Below are 16,441 nucleotides of genomic sequence, written 5' to 3'. Positions count from 1 at the left end.
GATCTTTTTTGGTTCCTGATGAACTGCTGTTCAAAATGGTCCACTCTAGAGCAAAGTTGCAGCCCAGGAATGTCCCTGAAGCATGCCAATAAAATAGCTTTTGAGCATAAAAAATTGACCCTTCGTGTTATTCTTACCACAGAACAATTGAATTATGCAGGGAAAAATCTAACTACTAGAATGTAAATAAGCATTCCTAATGACTAAAGTCCAGCCCTCCACACAGGAATGTCTCTGTCAGGCCTATCCTAATGGGTCTTGGAAGGATTTTTGTTGGGGGATTACCAGGAAACAGGTTGGAGCAAGTCAGTAATCCTGGTAGAATTAAACATGTGTCTTTTTCTGTATCCTATACCCACCTCTGTCCTTTTGCTGGTAGCACAGAGTGATGGTGGTTGCCTTAACATTACTGGAGGTGGAGAGAAGATCCTCAGTTAGACTGTGTTTCTTGCAGAAAGACCAGTTTGGGATGTATGCCTTGTATAGTAAGAACAAGCCCAAGTCTGACTCCTTGCTGGCCAGTCACGGGAATGCTTTCTTCCGGGTAAGTGGGGCAAACTACTCCCTGGGAGAACGACGGCTGCCCTGCCCAAGGCGGCTCCTCCGGAGGGTGCGGGGGCCCTCCCTGAGCTCTGGGGGCCCCTTCCTGCTGAGACCGCTTTCCTTGGCCAGCAGTTCAAGCAGATGCAGCTGGGAGACAAGATGAACCTGGCCTCCTACCTCCTGAAGCCCATCCAGCGCATGAGCAAGTACGCATTGCTCCTCAAAGACCTCATCCAGAAGTGTGGGGAGGCCCAAGAGCAGGAGCTGGCATACCTGCGAGCAGCGGAGCAGATGGTGCGCTTCCAGTTGCAGCATGGAAATGACCTCCTGGCCATGGATGCCATCCGCGCCTGTGACGTACGTATTGACCAAGAAGAGTGGAGACGGATGTGTGCGCAGGGCTGTTGCATGAGGCGGCCGCTGCCGGGCTTCTGTGTCCACCAGCCACAGGCCACGGGCCAGGCGTTCCCCACGTGTCAGGGATGCCCTTGGGCAGGGAGCTGTTGGCAGCAGCCGTCCCCGGCCCCCACGTGGAATTGGACCTGGTTGGGAGCCCTGGGAAGGGGAAGGAAGGGGCCAGACTTCCTCTTGCTCCTCTTGCTGAGAGGGCACCTGCCACCTTCTGAGAATGACTGAGCTCCTGGCTCCTCTGCCTAGGTGAACCTCAAGGAGCAGGGACAGCTGATGCGCCAGGACGAGTTTAGCATTTCTCTGGGCCGAAGGAAGTGCAAGCGCCACGTCTTCCTCTTTGAAGATCTGATCCTCTTCAGCAAGCCTAAGCGAGTTGAGGGCGCCCTGGATGTCTACGTCTACAAGCGTTCCTTTAAGGCAAGGGGGCTGTTGCTGAGCGAGGGTGGGAGGGTGGGCTGCACGAGAGAGAGGCAAGAGCAGGCACCACTTGACTCACAGATTGAGACGCTGTCTTGCCACTGGATGTGCGGGATGTCCCATGCCCAGCTTTTCTGCGATTCCTCCTGAAGGGCTGCATTTTCTAGATGGATCTTACATTTTGTGGCCTTTTGAGGGGAAGATGATCTACCTTGCCAAGTGGTTGGAGCTGACTTTCTCGGAGCATTTTGCCTGTCTCACAGCTGCTCAGTGTACAGCCTCTCAGACTTGTTGAGAGGATCAAGGCAGGGGTTGCCTCACAGACGTCGTGGCTTCCTTGTCCTAGACCCCCAACTCCATTCCTCATCCGCCACAGGCCCCACAGGTGGTCTCAGCTGCATCATGCATAGCGGGCTCTCATCTCCATCCCTCCAGATGGCAGAAATCGGCCTAACAGAGAACTCCGGGGAGAGCGGCCTGTGCTTTGAGATCTGGTTTAGAAGGTGGAAATCCAGGGACACCTACATCCTGCAAGCCAGCAACCCAGAGGCCAAGCAGGCCTGGACAAGCGACATCACCAGGATCCTCTGGGAACAAGCTGCCCGCAACAAAGGCCAGTTCCCACCCAGCCTCTCCATTTGGCTTCCAATAAGGAGTGGGGCTCATGAGAGAGTCCTAGGGAGCAGACCATAAGTAAGGTCCTTAGCCAGAACCTGCGAGGGACTGGGGGGGGGGGTAGGGCGTGAGACAGCAAGATGGTACCTTGACCAGGTGAAGGAGAGTTAGGTTAGTGCAGCTTCTCATGCCAACGGGCACCAAAAGAGTGTCTTCCTCCAGGTTCCCCTCTTCTGTTCAAGGCAAAGGTGCTGCCATTGCCGTATTTAGGCATCTCCAGGACTGCTGATGAAACCGTTACAGAGGGTTTTCTGACTTGTGGAAGTGCCTGGAGTGGTTTTCACAGGAGAAGAGGCTATTCTGGAAAATAGGACAAGGCTGAATGTTCTGGGAACAAGACCAGGAGGAGCACACAGGATGGAGAGAGATCCAGTATTACGCTGGTTGCATGATCCAGGGATTGTTGTTTCTTTGCACAGGAAATGGGGAACAAACAGGAAACATTAGAAAGTCTATATAGAAATATGATTTAGTAGCACTACAGGTCCTCAGGTTCTGACCACTTGTTCAGTGACTGTTCAAAGTTACAACAGCTCTGAACACTCCTCGGTGCTTGGACGCCTCGCTTGCATTCTGATGTCACAGTGAGCGGTGGTCGATGACTGTGCTCTCCAACATTCCTTACCAGCTTCCCCCAAACAAAGTTAGTGAGGAGCCAGAAATTGCTCCTGCTGCTTTTGCCCCCCCTCCTCCCCCCGATGCTCCATAACACCTGTTTGTGGCATGCCCCTACCTCTCATGGGGAATATGTTGCACGAACAAGGGTGGTGACCTAGACAGCATTTTCCCTTACTGAAAAAATAATGATAATGTTACCAATAACATTGGCCACATCATAGAAGAGAAGGCCAGCTAGAATGTAAATTGTAAGGGATACGGAGGAATGAAAGATGAATCGTGTGTAAGTGGAACTAAGGCAAAAGAGAATGTGGGGTCATAGTTCTGAACAAAAATGGTCTGATTATGTGGAAGGCAGTTGTTGAGATCCTACTGTACCTAGAAGCGAAGGTTTGACTCTCCTTATTTGTCCTCTAGTTCACCTGACTTTCCTTTTGGACCTCTGGAGTTGCTTCTCCTTTGGAACCTTTGCCAAACTTTTCCTTGGGGTGGGAGTGGGGGTTGACCTCTACCCCCAGGGCCTGTGAAGCCTCAACCCAACTCTCCTTTTCTCAAGAATCATCTCATCCGGCCACCACCATTGTCCTGAGCTCTCAAGCTTGATCAGACAAGGCTCAACTTTGCATTGGCCTTATTTTCTTTATTTTACTTATTTTCTTGATATTGTAGGTATACCAAGGAGAGACAGACATTAATTCCTCTGTGAAATTAACTATTTTAACCTGATAATGTGCAGGTGGCCCTCAGCTCAGCTCTGGCTCTACCCCGCCTTTCTTGGCATCTGCCTAGCCATCTAACTGTTCTCCCGTAATTCTTGGCTTAGTTATCTCCATACTGATAATAGTACTGCTTTTGCTAATGTATCCATCAAAAGTGTAGCTAGGTGTGTAGCCATTGCTAAACTCCCCTAAAAGTTAATTAAGGCCTGCGAAATTCCCAGGGCTTCCTTCTTTCTGCTGCATTCAGACCATCTTCTCCTTGTAGAACTAGGCCCGCAGTCAACCAATATTATTCGCCCCCCCCCCGCCGCTCTTTTCCATGGCAGCCTTGGATACCTTGAAGCCCGTGTCTCTCCAGCAGCTCCAGCAGCTCCTTCTCCCTTTCCTTCGTGGCCCACTTGGGACTCAACTGCCTGATAGCTTCCAAAGCCATTTCTTCTTTCTTTCCCACAATAGGATAGCAGAATTCTCCATTCTTACAGACTAAGAGAATGTTCCCTGTTGTCATCTAGGTTATTCTGGGTGTGTAGGAAATTCATAGATTGGGGACAGTTGCTTGTTGCATTCCAGTGGAGGAGCAGGATGGAAGGATCAGAGAATTTGGAGTGAGGCTGCACTCCCTGGAAGGATTGGGGGGGGGGCATGAGTGCTTCTTAACAATTGTCATTACTTCCCATTAGAAATCCGCATGCAGGAGATGTTGTCCATGGGGATTGGGAACAAACCTTTCCTGGACATCAAGCCTAGTGAGGCTGCCATCCAGGACCGAGCCATCAATTATATTATGAAAGGCAGAGGTGGGTCCCTCACCAGTTTGTTCCTCTCATGTTCTTTGGCTGTCCAAGGCCGCACTGCTCTACATGATGAATTCCTCTCTTTGCGGCAGGCGCCAGGAGTCGGGCTTCCATCGCTGTCTCTCTCTTTGACCACGCCAACCCTTTCAAGAGCTCTCCGGCCACTCGGTCTGCTGGCAGCCCATCCTCCTGCACCGGGATTGGGCCTCTCAACCTTCACATGTACCCAGATCAGACCTTGCTGCCTACCGTGCTGCCCAGCAACCTTCCTTTAAGGGCTGGGGTCTGCCCTGAGGAAGATGAGGTGGAGAATGAGACAAGCAGTCAGCCCTCTATGAGTACGTATGATCCACCTTTTTCCAGCACCAGTTCAGAAAATACTGTCCACCAGGAGTTTTCCTGCAACATCTCTCTTAAGTTGGCCTAATTTTTTATTATTTTTATTTAATTCCATTTATATCCCGCCCTTCTTCGAAGACTCAGGGCGGCTTACAAGCTTAGCAGTAGCCTTCATCCTATGTATATGCCTGCTTATTAGGGCTTTCACACACACACCCAAGCGGCATTATTACAAAGTCAGCTTAATTGCCCCCAACAATCTGGGTCCTCATTTTACCTACCTCGGAAGGATGGAAGGCTGAGTCAACCTTGAGCCTGGTGGGATGCGAACCTGCACTAATTGCAGGCAGCTGGTGTTACTTAAGGAGGCATTAGCCCACTGCTCCACCAAGGCTCTAATCCTACGACCCCCATCAGCACCCAGAATTCTTGTGATAGTTTGTTCAGATAAGAGCTGGAAGGAACTGCTGGGTGCTGCGGTCAGCCATGGGCATGGTCGCTTGGCCCCCTTTGGAGCAAACCTCTGCCTTGGAAGCCACAACCTCCCTGAGCAGCAGGAAAGAGAGACCGGGTGACTCAGTAGGACACCTTGGGCTAAAACTTAAACATGGGTTGGTAAATGCTCCTCTAACATTGTGTGCCCCAGATTCTAGTTTCATATCATGGCCTGGTTACAACAACACGCGGAAGTACAAACTGCCTGATCCATTTAGTCCCACCAGCATGAGATAAGCCCAAGGAGGGCTTCTGGGTGAGCTACTTTCCTCCAGGAAAGGCCACTTTGGCCCTTTGGGTGTATACGGAGAGGCCACAGCACGCAACTAGAGCGGAATCCAAGGGCTGGGACAGGAAGGTTATCGAGACCTCCTTGCAGAATTGATACGAAAGATCTGGCACTGATTTTGACTTCTAGCAGACCACCGTGTGCCTGTTTGGGACATACAGATTACTTTTCTGGGAAATGTGAAGTGCCTGGGATGTGCCAAAAGTGTCACAGGGACAGCCCTTTTCTGCAACCCTCAATTCTTAATAGGAGAGCTAATTTTGTTCCCTACCTCCCACCCTGGCTCACCAGAGGGGTACGAGGTACATAGATGAGCAAGCCTGGCTAAAAGAATAATAATAATAATAATAATAATAATAATAATTACTTGTGCTTTTCTGGCTTGCTGATAAATGATTTTGGGAGAAAGCAGCAGGCGGCCATGTTGGAGGCGGCGCTGATCTGCTTCACCGGTAAAAAGGCAGAGCGGCCGTGCGGAGCTCAGCGGTTTCTCCTTCAAGCAGCCACCCGGCTGCTCAGCGCAGTTCAGTTTAGGAAAGCCCCGGGGGGGGGGGGAAAGCAGCCTCGCCCGCAGATGGAGCGCCTCCGGGCAAGAAACCCGTTTGGGAGGAGAAGGTGGCTGAGGAGGGAGGGGGGTAAAGGTAGGAACGGCGCTGAGGACGGGGGACTGCAGGAGCAGCCCTTCTCCCCTGTTTCCAGCAACAACACCAGGGTTGTGTGTCTTCTCACTGTGCCCAGAGTTTTCCTCTTTCCCTTTAGCCACTGAGGGCTCCGAGTCCTCCCAGGGCCTGCCTGGAAGTGGCTCCAGCAGTTCTGACAGCTGCCTTCACAACTTGTGTGAGGACTGGAGATCCCCGCTCCCCACAGCAGCAGACTTCTTAACCTCCTCAGAGATGGAGAAAGGCTCTTTCCCCAAGAACCAGTATATTTCAGTGGTAAGCAAACGGGACTTGGCAGGCCAAGCTGGGGCCCCTCCTGAGACTTCTCCCCCATAGGGGGAGGAGGGTCCATGCAGACCACCTGCAGCTGTGCTGAGTAGATTTGCATCTGCAGGGAACTGGTGGCTTGTTGGGCGATGCAAGCTACAGACTGGGACAGGGTCCTGTCCTGTTCCAGCCCAGGAGTCTCCTGGTGCATTTCCCAGGTGTGCTGAGGGAGGATGCTGCTGTCTTGCAGGTTTGAATGCAGCCAGGAAAGAAGGAACATGATTGCTGGGCAGACCCTTGGATGCAGATGGTACGATGACCCCTTATCCTCCTCCCAAACTCTACAGGAGGGAAGTGGGTCCAGTCCGCCTCTTCTGGGAGTCCGAGAGCTGGTACAGTGGTGGTGGTGGTGGCTAGAACCGGGCCCAAAGGCTGACGGGAGGGCGGGAGAAGGTCCAGGCGCTCGCTGGCTGGCTGGCTTTTCCCACCTGACGGGTTTAGTTTCACACATATGTTGTAGTAGTTGTAAACATGCAGAAGCCAACATTTCTGTATGAACCTTAAACCTTGTTAATCTAGCTTTCTTTCTTGCCTGGTGCTTACTAATGATTTCAAAAGCAAGTTGCATAAAAAGCCAAGTTCCAGGTCACCCCACTTGCCTTCCTGTGAGGTAAAAAAGCAGTTTGCCTTGTTCTGCTTGGCAGGACAAAGTCTCCATCCTTCACCCGAAGAAAGATTCATGTGTTGCCTCCATTTCTCTGAATCTGGAGAAATGGGAGTTTGGGAGTTTTCTGTGATCCTCTAGTTCAATAAACGCCCATCTGATTTGGACTTTTCAGCCCGTTGAGCTGGTGTTTTGAGAGTTCAGTTGATGCCCACCTCTCTAGACAGTGTTAGGAAGTTTGTGGAGTATGTCCAGGAGACAACTGGAGGTGGCTGCTGTAGCTCTTCTTTTTGTTAATCACATGTCTTTTCCATCCACATGCTGTGACGATGGCTTTTATTTATACATTTATTTAAGAATTAACATTTTCACTTTCTGAGAACAGATATTACAGCTATTTGGTGCAATATAGCATGGAGGGCCTCTACAGAATTTAGAAACATCAGAAGTATTTCCTTCTTAATCTACCATTGGCTTTTATAGTGTTTACAAAAAACCTGAGCAAAGCTTGGACTAAATTTTGCAAGAACACAGCATCTCACATGTTTCTGGAACTCCTTGATTTTGGTTATTTTTTAATTGTTATTACTGCTAGAAATAAAGTCCTAATATATACTTGCAACCAATGTTATTTTTAAATCTCAATAAAAAATTGTTTCTTCCAGTTGTTTGGCTGCATGTTTAGTGCTAAGATTAGAAAAATAGAGCTGGAAGAGACTTAAGAGGTCTTCTGGTCCAACCCCCTGCTCTAGCAGAAGACCCTATAGACAAGTGGCTGTCCAGTCTCTTAGCACCCACGATTTCTGAAGGCAAGCTCTTCCACTGGTTATTTGTCCTCACTGTCAGGAAGTTTCTCCTTAATTCCAGGTTGCTTCTCTCCTTGATTAGTTGCCGTCCATTGTTTCTTGCCTTGCCTGCTGGTTCTTTGCAAAATAAGTTGACCCCCTCCTCTTTGTGGCAGCCCCTCAAATACTGGAATATTGCTATCATGTCACCCCAGTCCTTTTCTCCCAGACTGGCCAGTCCAAATCCTTCATATGTTTTAGTCTCTAGGTTTTTAATAACCTTGGTTGCTCTTCTCTGCACTTTTTCCAAAGTCTCAACATTTTTTTGTAATGTGGTGACCAAAACGTAATCTAGTATTCCAGATGTGGTCTTACTAAGGTTTTATAAAGCGGTACTAATACTTCATGTGATTTTGATTCTATGCCTGTTCATAGAAACAAGGACTGTATTAGTTTTTTTGGCTGCTTCTGCACACTGCTGGCTCATATTTAAGTGATCATCCATTAGGACTCCAGGGTCTCTCTCAAAGTTACTGTTTTTGAGCCAGGTTTCACCTAATCTGTACTTAAACCTTTGGTTTTTCCTGCCTATGTGTAAAACCTTGCTTTTCTCCATATTAAAACTCATTTTGTTGGATAGGGCCCATTCTTTAGGTCTGTCAAGATCCTTTTGGATCCTGAATTTGTCTTCTGGGGTGTTGCCTAGTCTTGCCTAAGATGGAACCTTGTGGTACCCTACTTCTTACTTCCCTCCATGTAGATCCTGTACCATTAAGGACTACTTTTTGAATATGGTTTGTCAGTCAGTTACAAATCCATCTGATGGTGATGCTGTCTATCCCACATTTTTTTGGCTTACCAAGAAGTAGATTGTGGTCTACTTTGTCAATGGTTTCACTGAAATCGAAGTATACTATGTCCACAGCATTTCCCTGGTCTACTAATTTAGTCACTTTGTCAAAGAATGAAACAAGATTGGTTTGGCATGATTTGTTTTCAAAAAACCCATGCTGGCTTCTAGTTATAACTTTGTTTCTAGATGTTTGCAGATCTGTTTTTTTTTTATCTTTTCCATAAGGAAGTAGGGGAACTCAGGCAACACACAGGTTATGTAGAAAGTAAACACAGGGTCAGTTATAAAGGACTCAAATGTCTGTACATCAATGTACAGAGTATGAACAGTAAACGGTGAACTAGAAATTCAAGTGAATGAGGGCAGATATATTGTCATTATGGAAAATTGGTAGGATGAAACCCACAAATGGAACATACAACTAGAGCACGGGTCGGCAACTCTTTAAGCCGTCTCATGCGGCTCCCAGGCCTCCTCTGCCATTCTGCAAAAAAGTCCCATTGAGAGAATGGGGCGGCGGAGGTTTGGAGAGCTGATGCCTTTCGGGGCCAAAAGAAATGCAAACGAAGGCAGCAGCTCTCCAAATGGGGCAACGGCGGTTTGGAGAGCTGTGCGCGCTGCTCTCCAAACTTCCTCCGCCCCGTTTCCAAGGCTGCCGGCTTTGTCCATGTTTGAGGAAGCCAGCAGATCTCCAAACGGCCGGCGGCGGTTTGGAGAGTTGCGCGCACAGCTCTCCAAACCTCCTCCTCCCCTTTTGCAGGGCTGCTGGCTTCCTCAAACATGGACGAAGCCGGCAGATCTCCAAATGGGCGGAGGAGCTCCAACCTCCGGCGCCCCGTTTGGAGGGCTGCTCCCTTCCGCGTTTCTTTCAAATGCGGATGAAGGCAGCAACTCTCCAAATGGGGCAACGGCGGTTTGGAGAGCTGCGCGCGCAGCTCTCCAAACCGCCACCGTCCCGTTTGCAGAGCTTCCGCCTTCGTCCATGTTTGACGGTGGCAGCAGATCTCCAAACGAGCGGCGGCGGTTTGGAGAGCTGCACGCGCAGCTCTCCAAACCTCAACCATCCTGTTTGCAGAGTTTCCGCCTTCGTCAAACATGATCTCCAAACCGGTAGCAGCGATTTGGAGGCCCTGGGGGAGGAGCAGGGCGCTCGGGTGGTTCTGGTGGCACCCGGGCTGAAAACGGTGCCGCGACCCAGCGCCAGGGAGACTCGCCGCCGCTGCCGCGCAGGTGCCTCCCAAGGCTGCAAGCCTCGCACAGGAAGCCTGGCGTCCGGGGAAGCGGCAGCGAAAGGGCCACCTCCCTTTTCCCCCACCCGGCTTCAGTTGGGAGTTTTGTGCTCTCGAAGTTGGCAAGGACTTTTCGGGCTAGCTAGCAGAAGAGAAGCCGGGCCCTTCCTCCTCGGGAGCTATGAGCAGGTGTGGGAAGTGGTGCAAGCGCGGCCTCGTGAAATTTGCCCGCACCCTCTTCAAACTCATCACGGGCAGGCTTAGCAAAGGTAAAGGCGAGGAGTAAAGGTGACGTGGGAATGGCAGGCGGCAGAGGGAGGGAAAGGAGCGAGAAGACCAGCCGATGCCATTCACCAATCATTGGGTTTAGGGAGCGGAAGGGTTCCCGGTTCCCTTCGGAGAGGGCGTTTGCTGTGCTTGTGGCGTTTTGCAGGCCGAGAAAGGTGTGCTAACTGTTTGTTGGGTCACTTCTGGGCGATCACGGGGGCCCTGGACGATGTGGGGATTTGCAGCAAAGCCTGGTAGGAAAAGGCTTCATCGGGACACGCTTTCCTGCTTAGGGGGCTTCCGAAGCTACGAATCGCCCTTTCCAGTTTGCAGCAGTAGTGGCAGCAGCTGGAAGGTGGCGTGAAAACCTGTCTGCGAACCTCTTGTTTCCTGGGCGGAAGAGTTGGAGCCTGTTGTTTTGTGCATGCGCACCCTTCTTTGCGGCTCCGAGTTTTTTCTTTTCTGAGGGAACCGGTTCCGAGTGGCTCTTTCACTGTTTTGGGTTGCCGGCCCTTGAGCTAGAGGGATTTAAATTATTTAAAAGAAACAGACCAAATAAAAGAGGAGGTGGAGTTGCACTATACCTACAATAACTACATTTTAAAGGGACAGAATAACAGAATTGGAAGGGACCTCGGAAGTCTTCTAGTCCAACCTTCTGTTCAAACAGGAAACCCTCTATTATCCCAGACAAATCATTGTCCAATCTTTTCTTAAAAATCTCCAGTGTTTGGAGCACCTATAACCTCTGGAGGCACCATCAGCCCAGGTGCTGGTTGTGCTGCCACCACGTGGCTGTGTGGAGAAATCACAATGTGGGCAGTCAGACCCTCCTACCCTATGACATATTTCCTTTCCCCTCCCTTTTCCTCCTCCTTTGTCCCTAGAGAGCCATGCTTCATTAGCAGAAAACATGGGGTACCAATATGCAGACCCTGGGAGCATTATCATCTTCTAACCTTGGGGACACCTTGGAAATACCTTGGAAATGCTGTACAAATGTCATCTGAATGCATCCACCTGCTGTATTCGACTTTACGTGCAATAAAGGTATTTCTATATGATAAAGGTATTTTCTACGAGTTCAAAACTATCTGGAAAGACCTGTTAAGGTTAATTATATCTGCTTACATAGACCATAGAAGTCTTACAAGAGATTAATTAAAGTACAACAGCTTCGATACAGAATACTGGTCATTTTTCAGGCACCCTGTCCAGCAGCAAGGTGGAGTGGTTCAGTTATATGGTGATGGAGGGATCTTTTGAAGATCTAAAGGACCAGGCTGTGGGCAGATCTTCATGGAGATAATCTATCTCTACGGTCACAAAGAGTTGACAATGATTTAATGGCACCTATTCCATCAAACAGCAAACCAGCTAAAGTTTAACATGAGGGAGAACCCAATATAAAACTCATATCTACAGAAATAGAGTACGACAATGATGAAAACTGTCTTGAATGCATTTGGGTCAATATAAAAGGGGGGGGAATGACATTGACATAGGTGTATACTATAGGCTACCCAACCAGAGGAAATAATGAACTTTTTGCTACTCAGTTAACTAAGGTATGTAGGAAGCACATCACAATAGTAATGGGGGACTTTAAATTACACTGACATCAACTGGGAGACAAACTGCACCAAGTGGAAGATCAAACAGATTCCTGGCAAACCTAGCAGAGAACTAGGGGCTCAGCCATATCGGACTTAATTCTCACTAGCAGAGATGAAATGATAGGAGGTGTTGAAGCCACAGGAACCTTAGGGGGAGTGATCATGCAATATTGGAATTCAATATTATGCAAGCACAAGCAATAGAACATAGTCAAACTAGAGTCTTGGACTTTAAGAAAGTTAATTACAACAAAACGTAGAGCTTGGGAAGGATTCCATGGCTGAGAATCCTCAAGGGGAAAACAACTCAAGAAGCTTGGGAAATTTTGAAAAGTGAGATTATAAAACCCAGTCTAGCACAATACCAATGAAGAAGAAAAATAACAGCTCACAAAGGAAACCAGCAGGGCTGCATAAAGAACTCTGATAAATTGAAAGACAAAAAGGACAAATATAAAAAGTGGAAAGAGGGGTACATAACTAAGGCAGAATATCAGCAAATAGCCCAAGCTTGCAAATATGAAGTGAGGAAAGCTAAGGCTCAAAATGAACTAAGGCTTGCGACAAAAGTCAAAAATAACAACAAAAAGCTTTCAACATGTAAAAAACAAGAAAAAAGTCAAGGAAACACCTGGTCCCTTAGTGGGAGAAAGTAGCAGGAAGATGACAAGCAACAGGGAGAAAGCAGAACTACTTAACTTGTTTTTTGCATCCATATTTACACAAAGGGAAAAGAAACAGCCCAACCTATCAAAAACTACCGCAAAAACATTAGAAACACAAGTTAAAATAGGCAAGAAAATGGTAAGTGAACACCTGCCCACCCTAGACGAGTTCAAATCACCAGGGTCAGATGGATTACACCCCAAGGTTCTAAAGGAACTGGCAGATGTGAACTCAGAACCACTGAACTATATCTTTCAAAGATCCTGGAGCACTGGGGAACTACTAGAGGACTGGAAAATAGCTGATGTAGTTCCCATCTTCAAAAAAGGAAAAAAATGGACCTCAATACCTGGGAAGATTCTGGAAAAGATATCAAGCAATGAATCAGCAAAACCCCAGAGGCAAAGTTATTACTAAAAGCCAACATGGGTTAAAAACAGATCACGCCAGACAAATCTTATGCATTCTTTGACAAGGTGACAAAATTAGTGGACTAAAGGACTGCTGTGGACATAATTTACTTGGATTTCAGTAAGGCATTTGATAAAGTTGACCACAACCTACTACTTGATAGGACAGAAAAATGTGGGATAGACAGCATCACCACCAGATGGATTCGTAACTGGCTCACCAACCGCATTCAACGTGTAGCCCTCAATGGAACTGCATCTACATGGAAGGAAGTATGCAATGGGGTACCCCAAGGTTCTGTTTTAGCTCAAATATTCTTCAACGTCTTCATCAATGATTTGGATGAGGGGATAGATTTGCAGACAACACCAAGCTAACACTCCAGAAGATAGGCTTAAGATACAGAATGATCTTGAACAGACTTGAACATTGAGCGCTATCTAACAACATGAAATTTAATGGTGAAAAAAGTAAGGTTCTACATTTAGGCAAGAAAAACCAAATGCACAGGTATACTTTAGGAGGTACCTTGCTCAATAGTAGCAGCTGTGAGAGGGATCTTGGAATCCTAGTGGACAATCATTTAAATATGAGCCAGCAGTGTGCTGCAGCTGTCAAAAAAGCCAACACAGTGCTAGGCTGCATTAATAGAGGGATAGAATCAAGATCATGTGAAGTGTTAATAGTCCTTTACAATGCCTTGGTAAGGCCACATTTGGAATACTGCATCCAGTTTTGGTCACCACAATGTAAAAAATATGTTGAGACTCTAAATATAGCGTACAGAGAAGAGCAGCAAAGATGATTAGGGGACTGGAGGCTAAAACATATAAAGAGCAGTTGAGGAATTGGTTATTTCTAGTTTAATGAAAAGAAGGACAAGGGGGGACATGATAGCAGTGTTCCAATATCTCAGTGGTTGCCACAAAGAGGGAGTCAAGCTATTCTTCAGAGCACCTGAAAGCAGGACAAGAAGCAATGGATGGAAACTAACCAGAGAGAAACAACCTAGAACTAAGAAGAAATTTCCTGACAGAACAATTAACCAGTGGAACAATTTGCCTCCAGAAGTTGTGAATACTCCCAACACTGGAAGTTATTAAGAAAAGATTGGACAGCCATTTGTCTGAAATGGTATAGGATTTTCTGCCTGAGCAGGGGGTTGGAGTAGGAGACCTCTAAGGTCCCTTCCAACTATTATTCTAATTCTATTCATTATTCTTCCCAGGTATTGATGTTAGGCTAATTGGTCTGTAATTTCCTGTGTCCATTTTTCCCCCTTACTTGAAGATGGGGACCACATCAGCTCTTTTCCAATCCTCAGGTAGTTCCGTGGTGCTCCAGGATTTTTGGAAGATATGGTACAATGATTCTGAGATAACATTGGCCAGCTCCTTCACAACTCTAGGATGTAATCTGTCAGGTCCCAGTGATTTATATTCATCAAGGTCAAATAGGTGTTCTCTTACCATTTTCTCGCTTTTTTAATTTTAATTTTTAGTCTATCTTTTACAGTTATGTTTTTGGTAGGTTGGGCTATAATTTCATTTTGTGTGAAGACTGATACAAAGAATGAGTTAAGCAGCTCTGCTTTCTCTCTGCTGCCTGTTACTTCCTTGCCATATTGTCTCTTTAGCAGACTGACTGTTTCCTTGACTTTTTTCTTGTTATTTGTATGTTGAAACTTTTTTTTTATTATCTTTGGCTTTTGTTGCAAGTCTTTGTTCTGCTTTTCTGACTTTATCTTTGCAGATTCTGGCTATCTGCCGATACTCTGACTTAGTTATGTGTCCCTCTTTCCATTTTTGTACTTGTCCTTTTTCTTTCAGTTTGTTAGATCTTTGTGCAGCCATGCTGGTTTGTTAGATTTCTTGTTTTTCTTTTTCAGTGGTATTATGCTGGACTGGCCAGTAGAGTGTCACATAGCTCTGCCCTTGGCACTATGCAGTTTAACATGATTCACAAAGAAAAAAAAACTGTACCGCCCTGGTCACAGTTCATTTGCAATAGTTGTAGGTGGTTCTGGATCCCACCACTCAAAAAAGAAATTGACAAATGGTTTCCCAGTACAAGGTGGAACTGCCTGCCCAAATTCCCGGGTGCCCTTCTTGATTCCTAGATCTGTCAGCGACTTAAGACTAAAAGTGTAACAAATCCCCAAATCAGCCTAGGAACAATATACAGGAGCTAATGGAGGACCACTGCAAGATAACATGGTATTCCGTACACCAGCTGCACCTTCAGCATGTTTCTATGGACCACAACCATTCATGGCATTTGCTGTCAGACCTGCTGAAATTTAAACCTCTAAACAGAAATGATCCTTGGCTCCATTTATTAGAAGTCAAGTGTATAGCAGTAGTGCATAGTCAGAACTGAAAATTGCATGCTAAAACCCCCAAGTTCAACTTTTGCCTCCCTCAGCTACCTCCCTGACCAATTAGGTTCATGCAAGATGTTTTGGGAATGGTCACTTCAAGTGTAGGTTGATATGCATCTGGTTTTTCTCCCAGCCAGGTGACCTTGAAACAGTATTCTGGGGAGATACAGCAAGGGTGGGGGGAGAGTACAGCTTTCCCCAAGCAGCAGTGACTTTCGCTTTCCCCCAGGCAGCCCCCATTCCCATCCACCCTCCCCATAGTTCATGGCAGATTGTCACCACACGATATCGAAGCATAAGCAAGCATGAGATGGCAGCTGACACTTGCATTGTGCCACATGCAGGACAGTGGCTCCTGTCCCCTGTCCTGCAGAGGTCTCAAGTGATGTCATGGCCACTCTCCCTCTTGGCCTTGGCTTGCTGCTACTGAAGGACCCAAAAGGCAGATAAGCTGGTTTCTCAGTGCTACCTCCATGCCACCAGGTCACCATAACACATGGCAGGTCTCTCCACTTGTCCACCCCCAAGGAGCACAGACCAGAGCAGCAGCCAGAGGAGACTGAGGCACCCAACCATGTGGCCCTCTGGGCTCAGGACCTGAGTCACTGGCTTAGAAGGGACAAGCCAGTTTTGTAGAAATCAGCAAGCCAAGAAGCTCTAGTTGGTTGGTCCTCCTCATCCCCCATTTTCCCGCTGTGGGACACCTGGCCCATTGAATCAACTGATCTTCTGATCTAGCTTCCAAAGAGTTCTGAAACCCCGTAGCCAGAAACAGCCAGAGCAGCAGTCCTCCAGTCTCCTATTCTTCATTGTTAATGCTCTCAGTCATGTATTTTGTATATGCATGCATTTTAATTTTATCAGGTTAATTTCAAAATGAAAAAGAAATTTCTAACAAACTTCAACCAAAGATTTCAGTTTTATTAAGCGTTCTGTAAATATTTCCCAACAACAAAATGTGAGAGTGATTTAAAGTACCCTTTTTTAATAAGCAAGTTAATGCAGCAGCTGTATTTCCAGGCAAAAGGCAGGGTGAACTGAAAGGAAACAGAGATACTGGCTAACAATTTCTGCTGGGCCAAAGGCCACACCTCAGCCTCCTCCCCCCCCCCACAGAAATGGCCTCCTGGGGGGACAGTGATGACATCAGTTGAACTGACCCCCCCCCCCCGTTTCATTCTTTTTTCAGGGGGAGAGGTCAAGAGTGCTGTGGGCATGGTTTGCTTCCCAGACGTTCCCATGCTCATCTGGGCAAAAGGCCCACCACCAAAACTACAATTTTACTGCCACCTCCTGGTGAACTTTGGGCTGCCAATGGGGTGAGGGTGGTTTAGAGGGCTTTGG

The 16,441-nt window shown here is 47.4% G+C and overlaps 3 protein-coding genes across 3 annotated transcripts in view; 1 reads left to right on the top strand and 2 right to left on the bottom strand.

Annotated features, from left to right (window-relative positions):
- The window catches only part of PLEKHG4 (pleckstrin homology and RhoGEF domain containing G4), a 35,630-nt gene extending 29,011 nt beyond the window's left edge, over positions 1–6,619 (top strand). The window contains exons 16-23 of the mRNA XM_083370243.1: positions 455–544; positions 676–900; positions 1,201–1,371; positions 1,807–1,984; positions 4,064–4,180; positions 4,270–4,515; positions 6,060–6,235; positions 6,477–6,619. Coding sequence (XP_083226369.1) covers positions 455–544; positions 676–900; positions 1,201–1,371; positions 1,807–1,984; positions 4,064–4,180; positions 4,270–4,515; positions 6,060–6,235; positions 6,477–6,482 — 1,209 coding nt within the window. The 3' untranslated portion in view covers positions 6,483–6,619. The remainder of the gene's footprint in view (positions 1–454; positions 545–675; positions 901–1,200; positions 1,372–1,806; positions 1,985–4,063; positions 4,181–4,269; positions 4,516–6,059; positions 6,236–6,476) is intronic.
- The window catches only part of LOC310644907 (uncharacterized protein), a gene marked incomplete at its 5' end in the record, with an annotated part of 161,325 nt that overhangs the window by 40,684 nt on the left and 104,200 nt on the right, over positions 1–16,441 (bottom strand). The gene's annotated exons all lie outside the window — the stretch shown is intronic.
- Positions 15,998–16,441, bottom strand: part of KCTD19 (potassium channel tetramerization domain containing 19) — a gene marked incomplete at its 5' end in the record, with an annotated part of 62,886 nt that continues 62,442 nt past the window's right edge. Inside the window, one exon of the mRNA XM_083370242.1 lies at positions 15,998–16,134. Coding sequence (XP_083226368.1) covers positions 16,021–16,134 — 114 coding nt within the window. The 3' untranslated portion in view covers positions 15,998–16,020. The remainder of the gene's footprint in view (positions 16,135–16,441) is intronic.

Source organism: Vipera ursinii (genome assembly GCF_947247035.1).
Source record: "Vipera ursinii genome assembly, chromosome: 10".
Lineage (NCBI taxonomy): Eukaryota > Metazoa > Chordata > Lepidosauria > Squamata > Viperidae > Vipera > Vipera ursinii.
The sequence above is the reverse complement of the archived record's forward strand: the minus strand, read 5'-3'. Positions and strand labels throughout refer to the sequence as shown.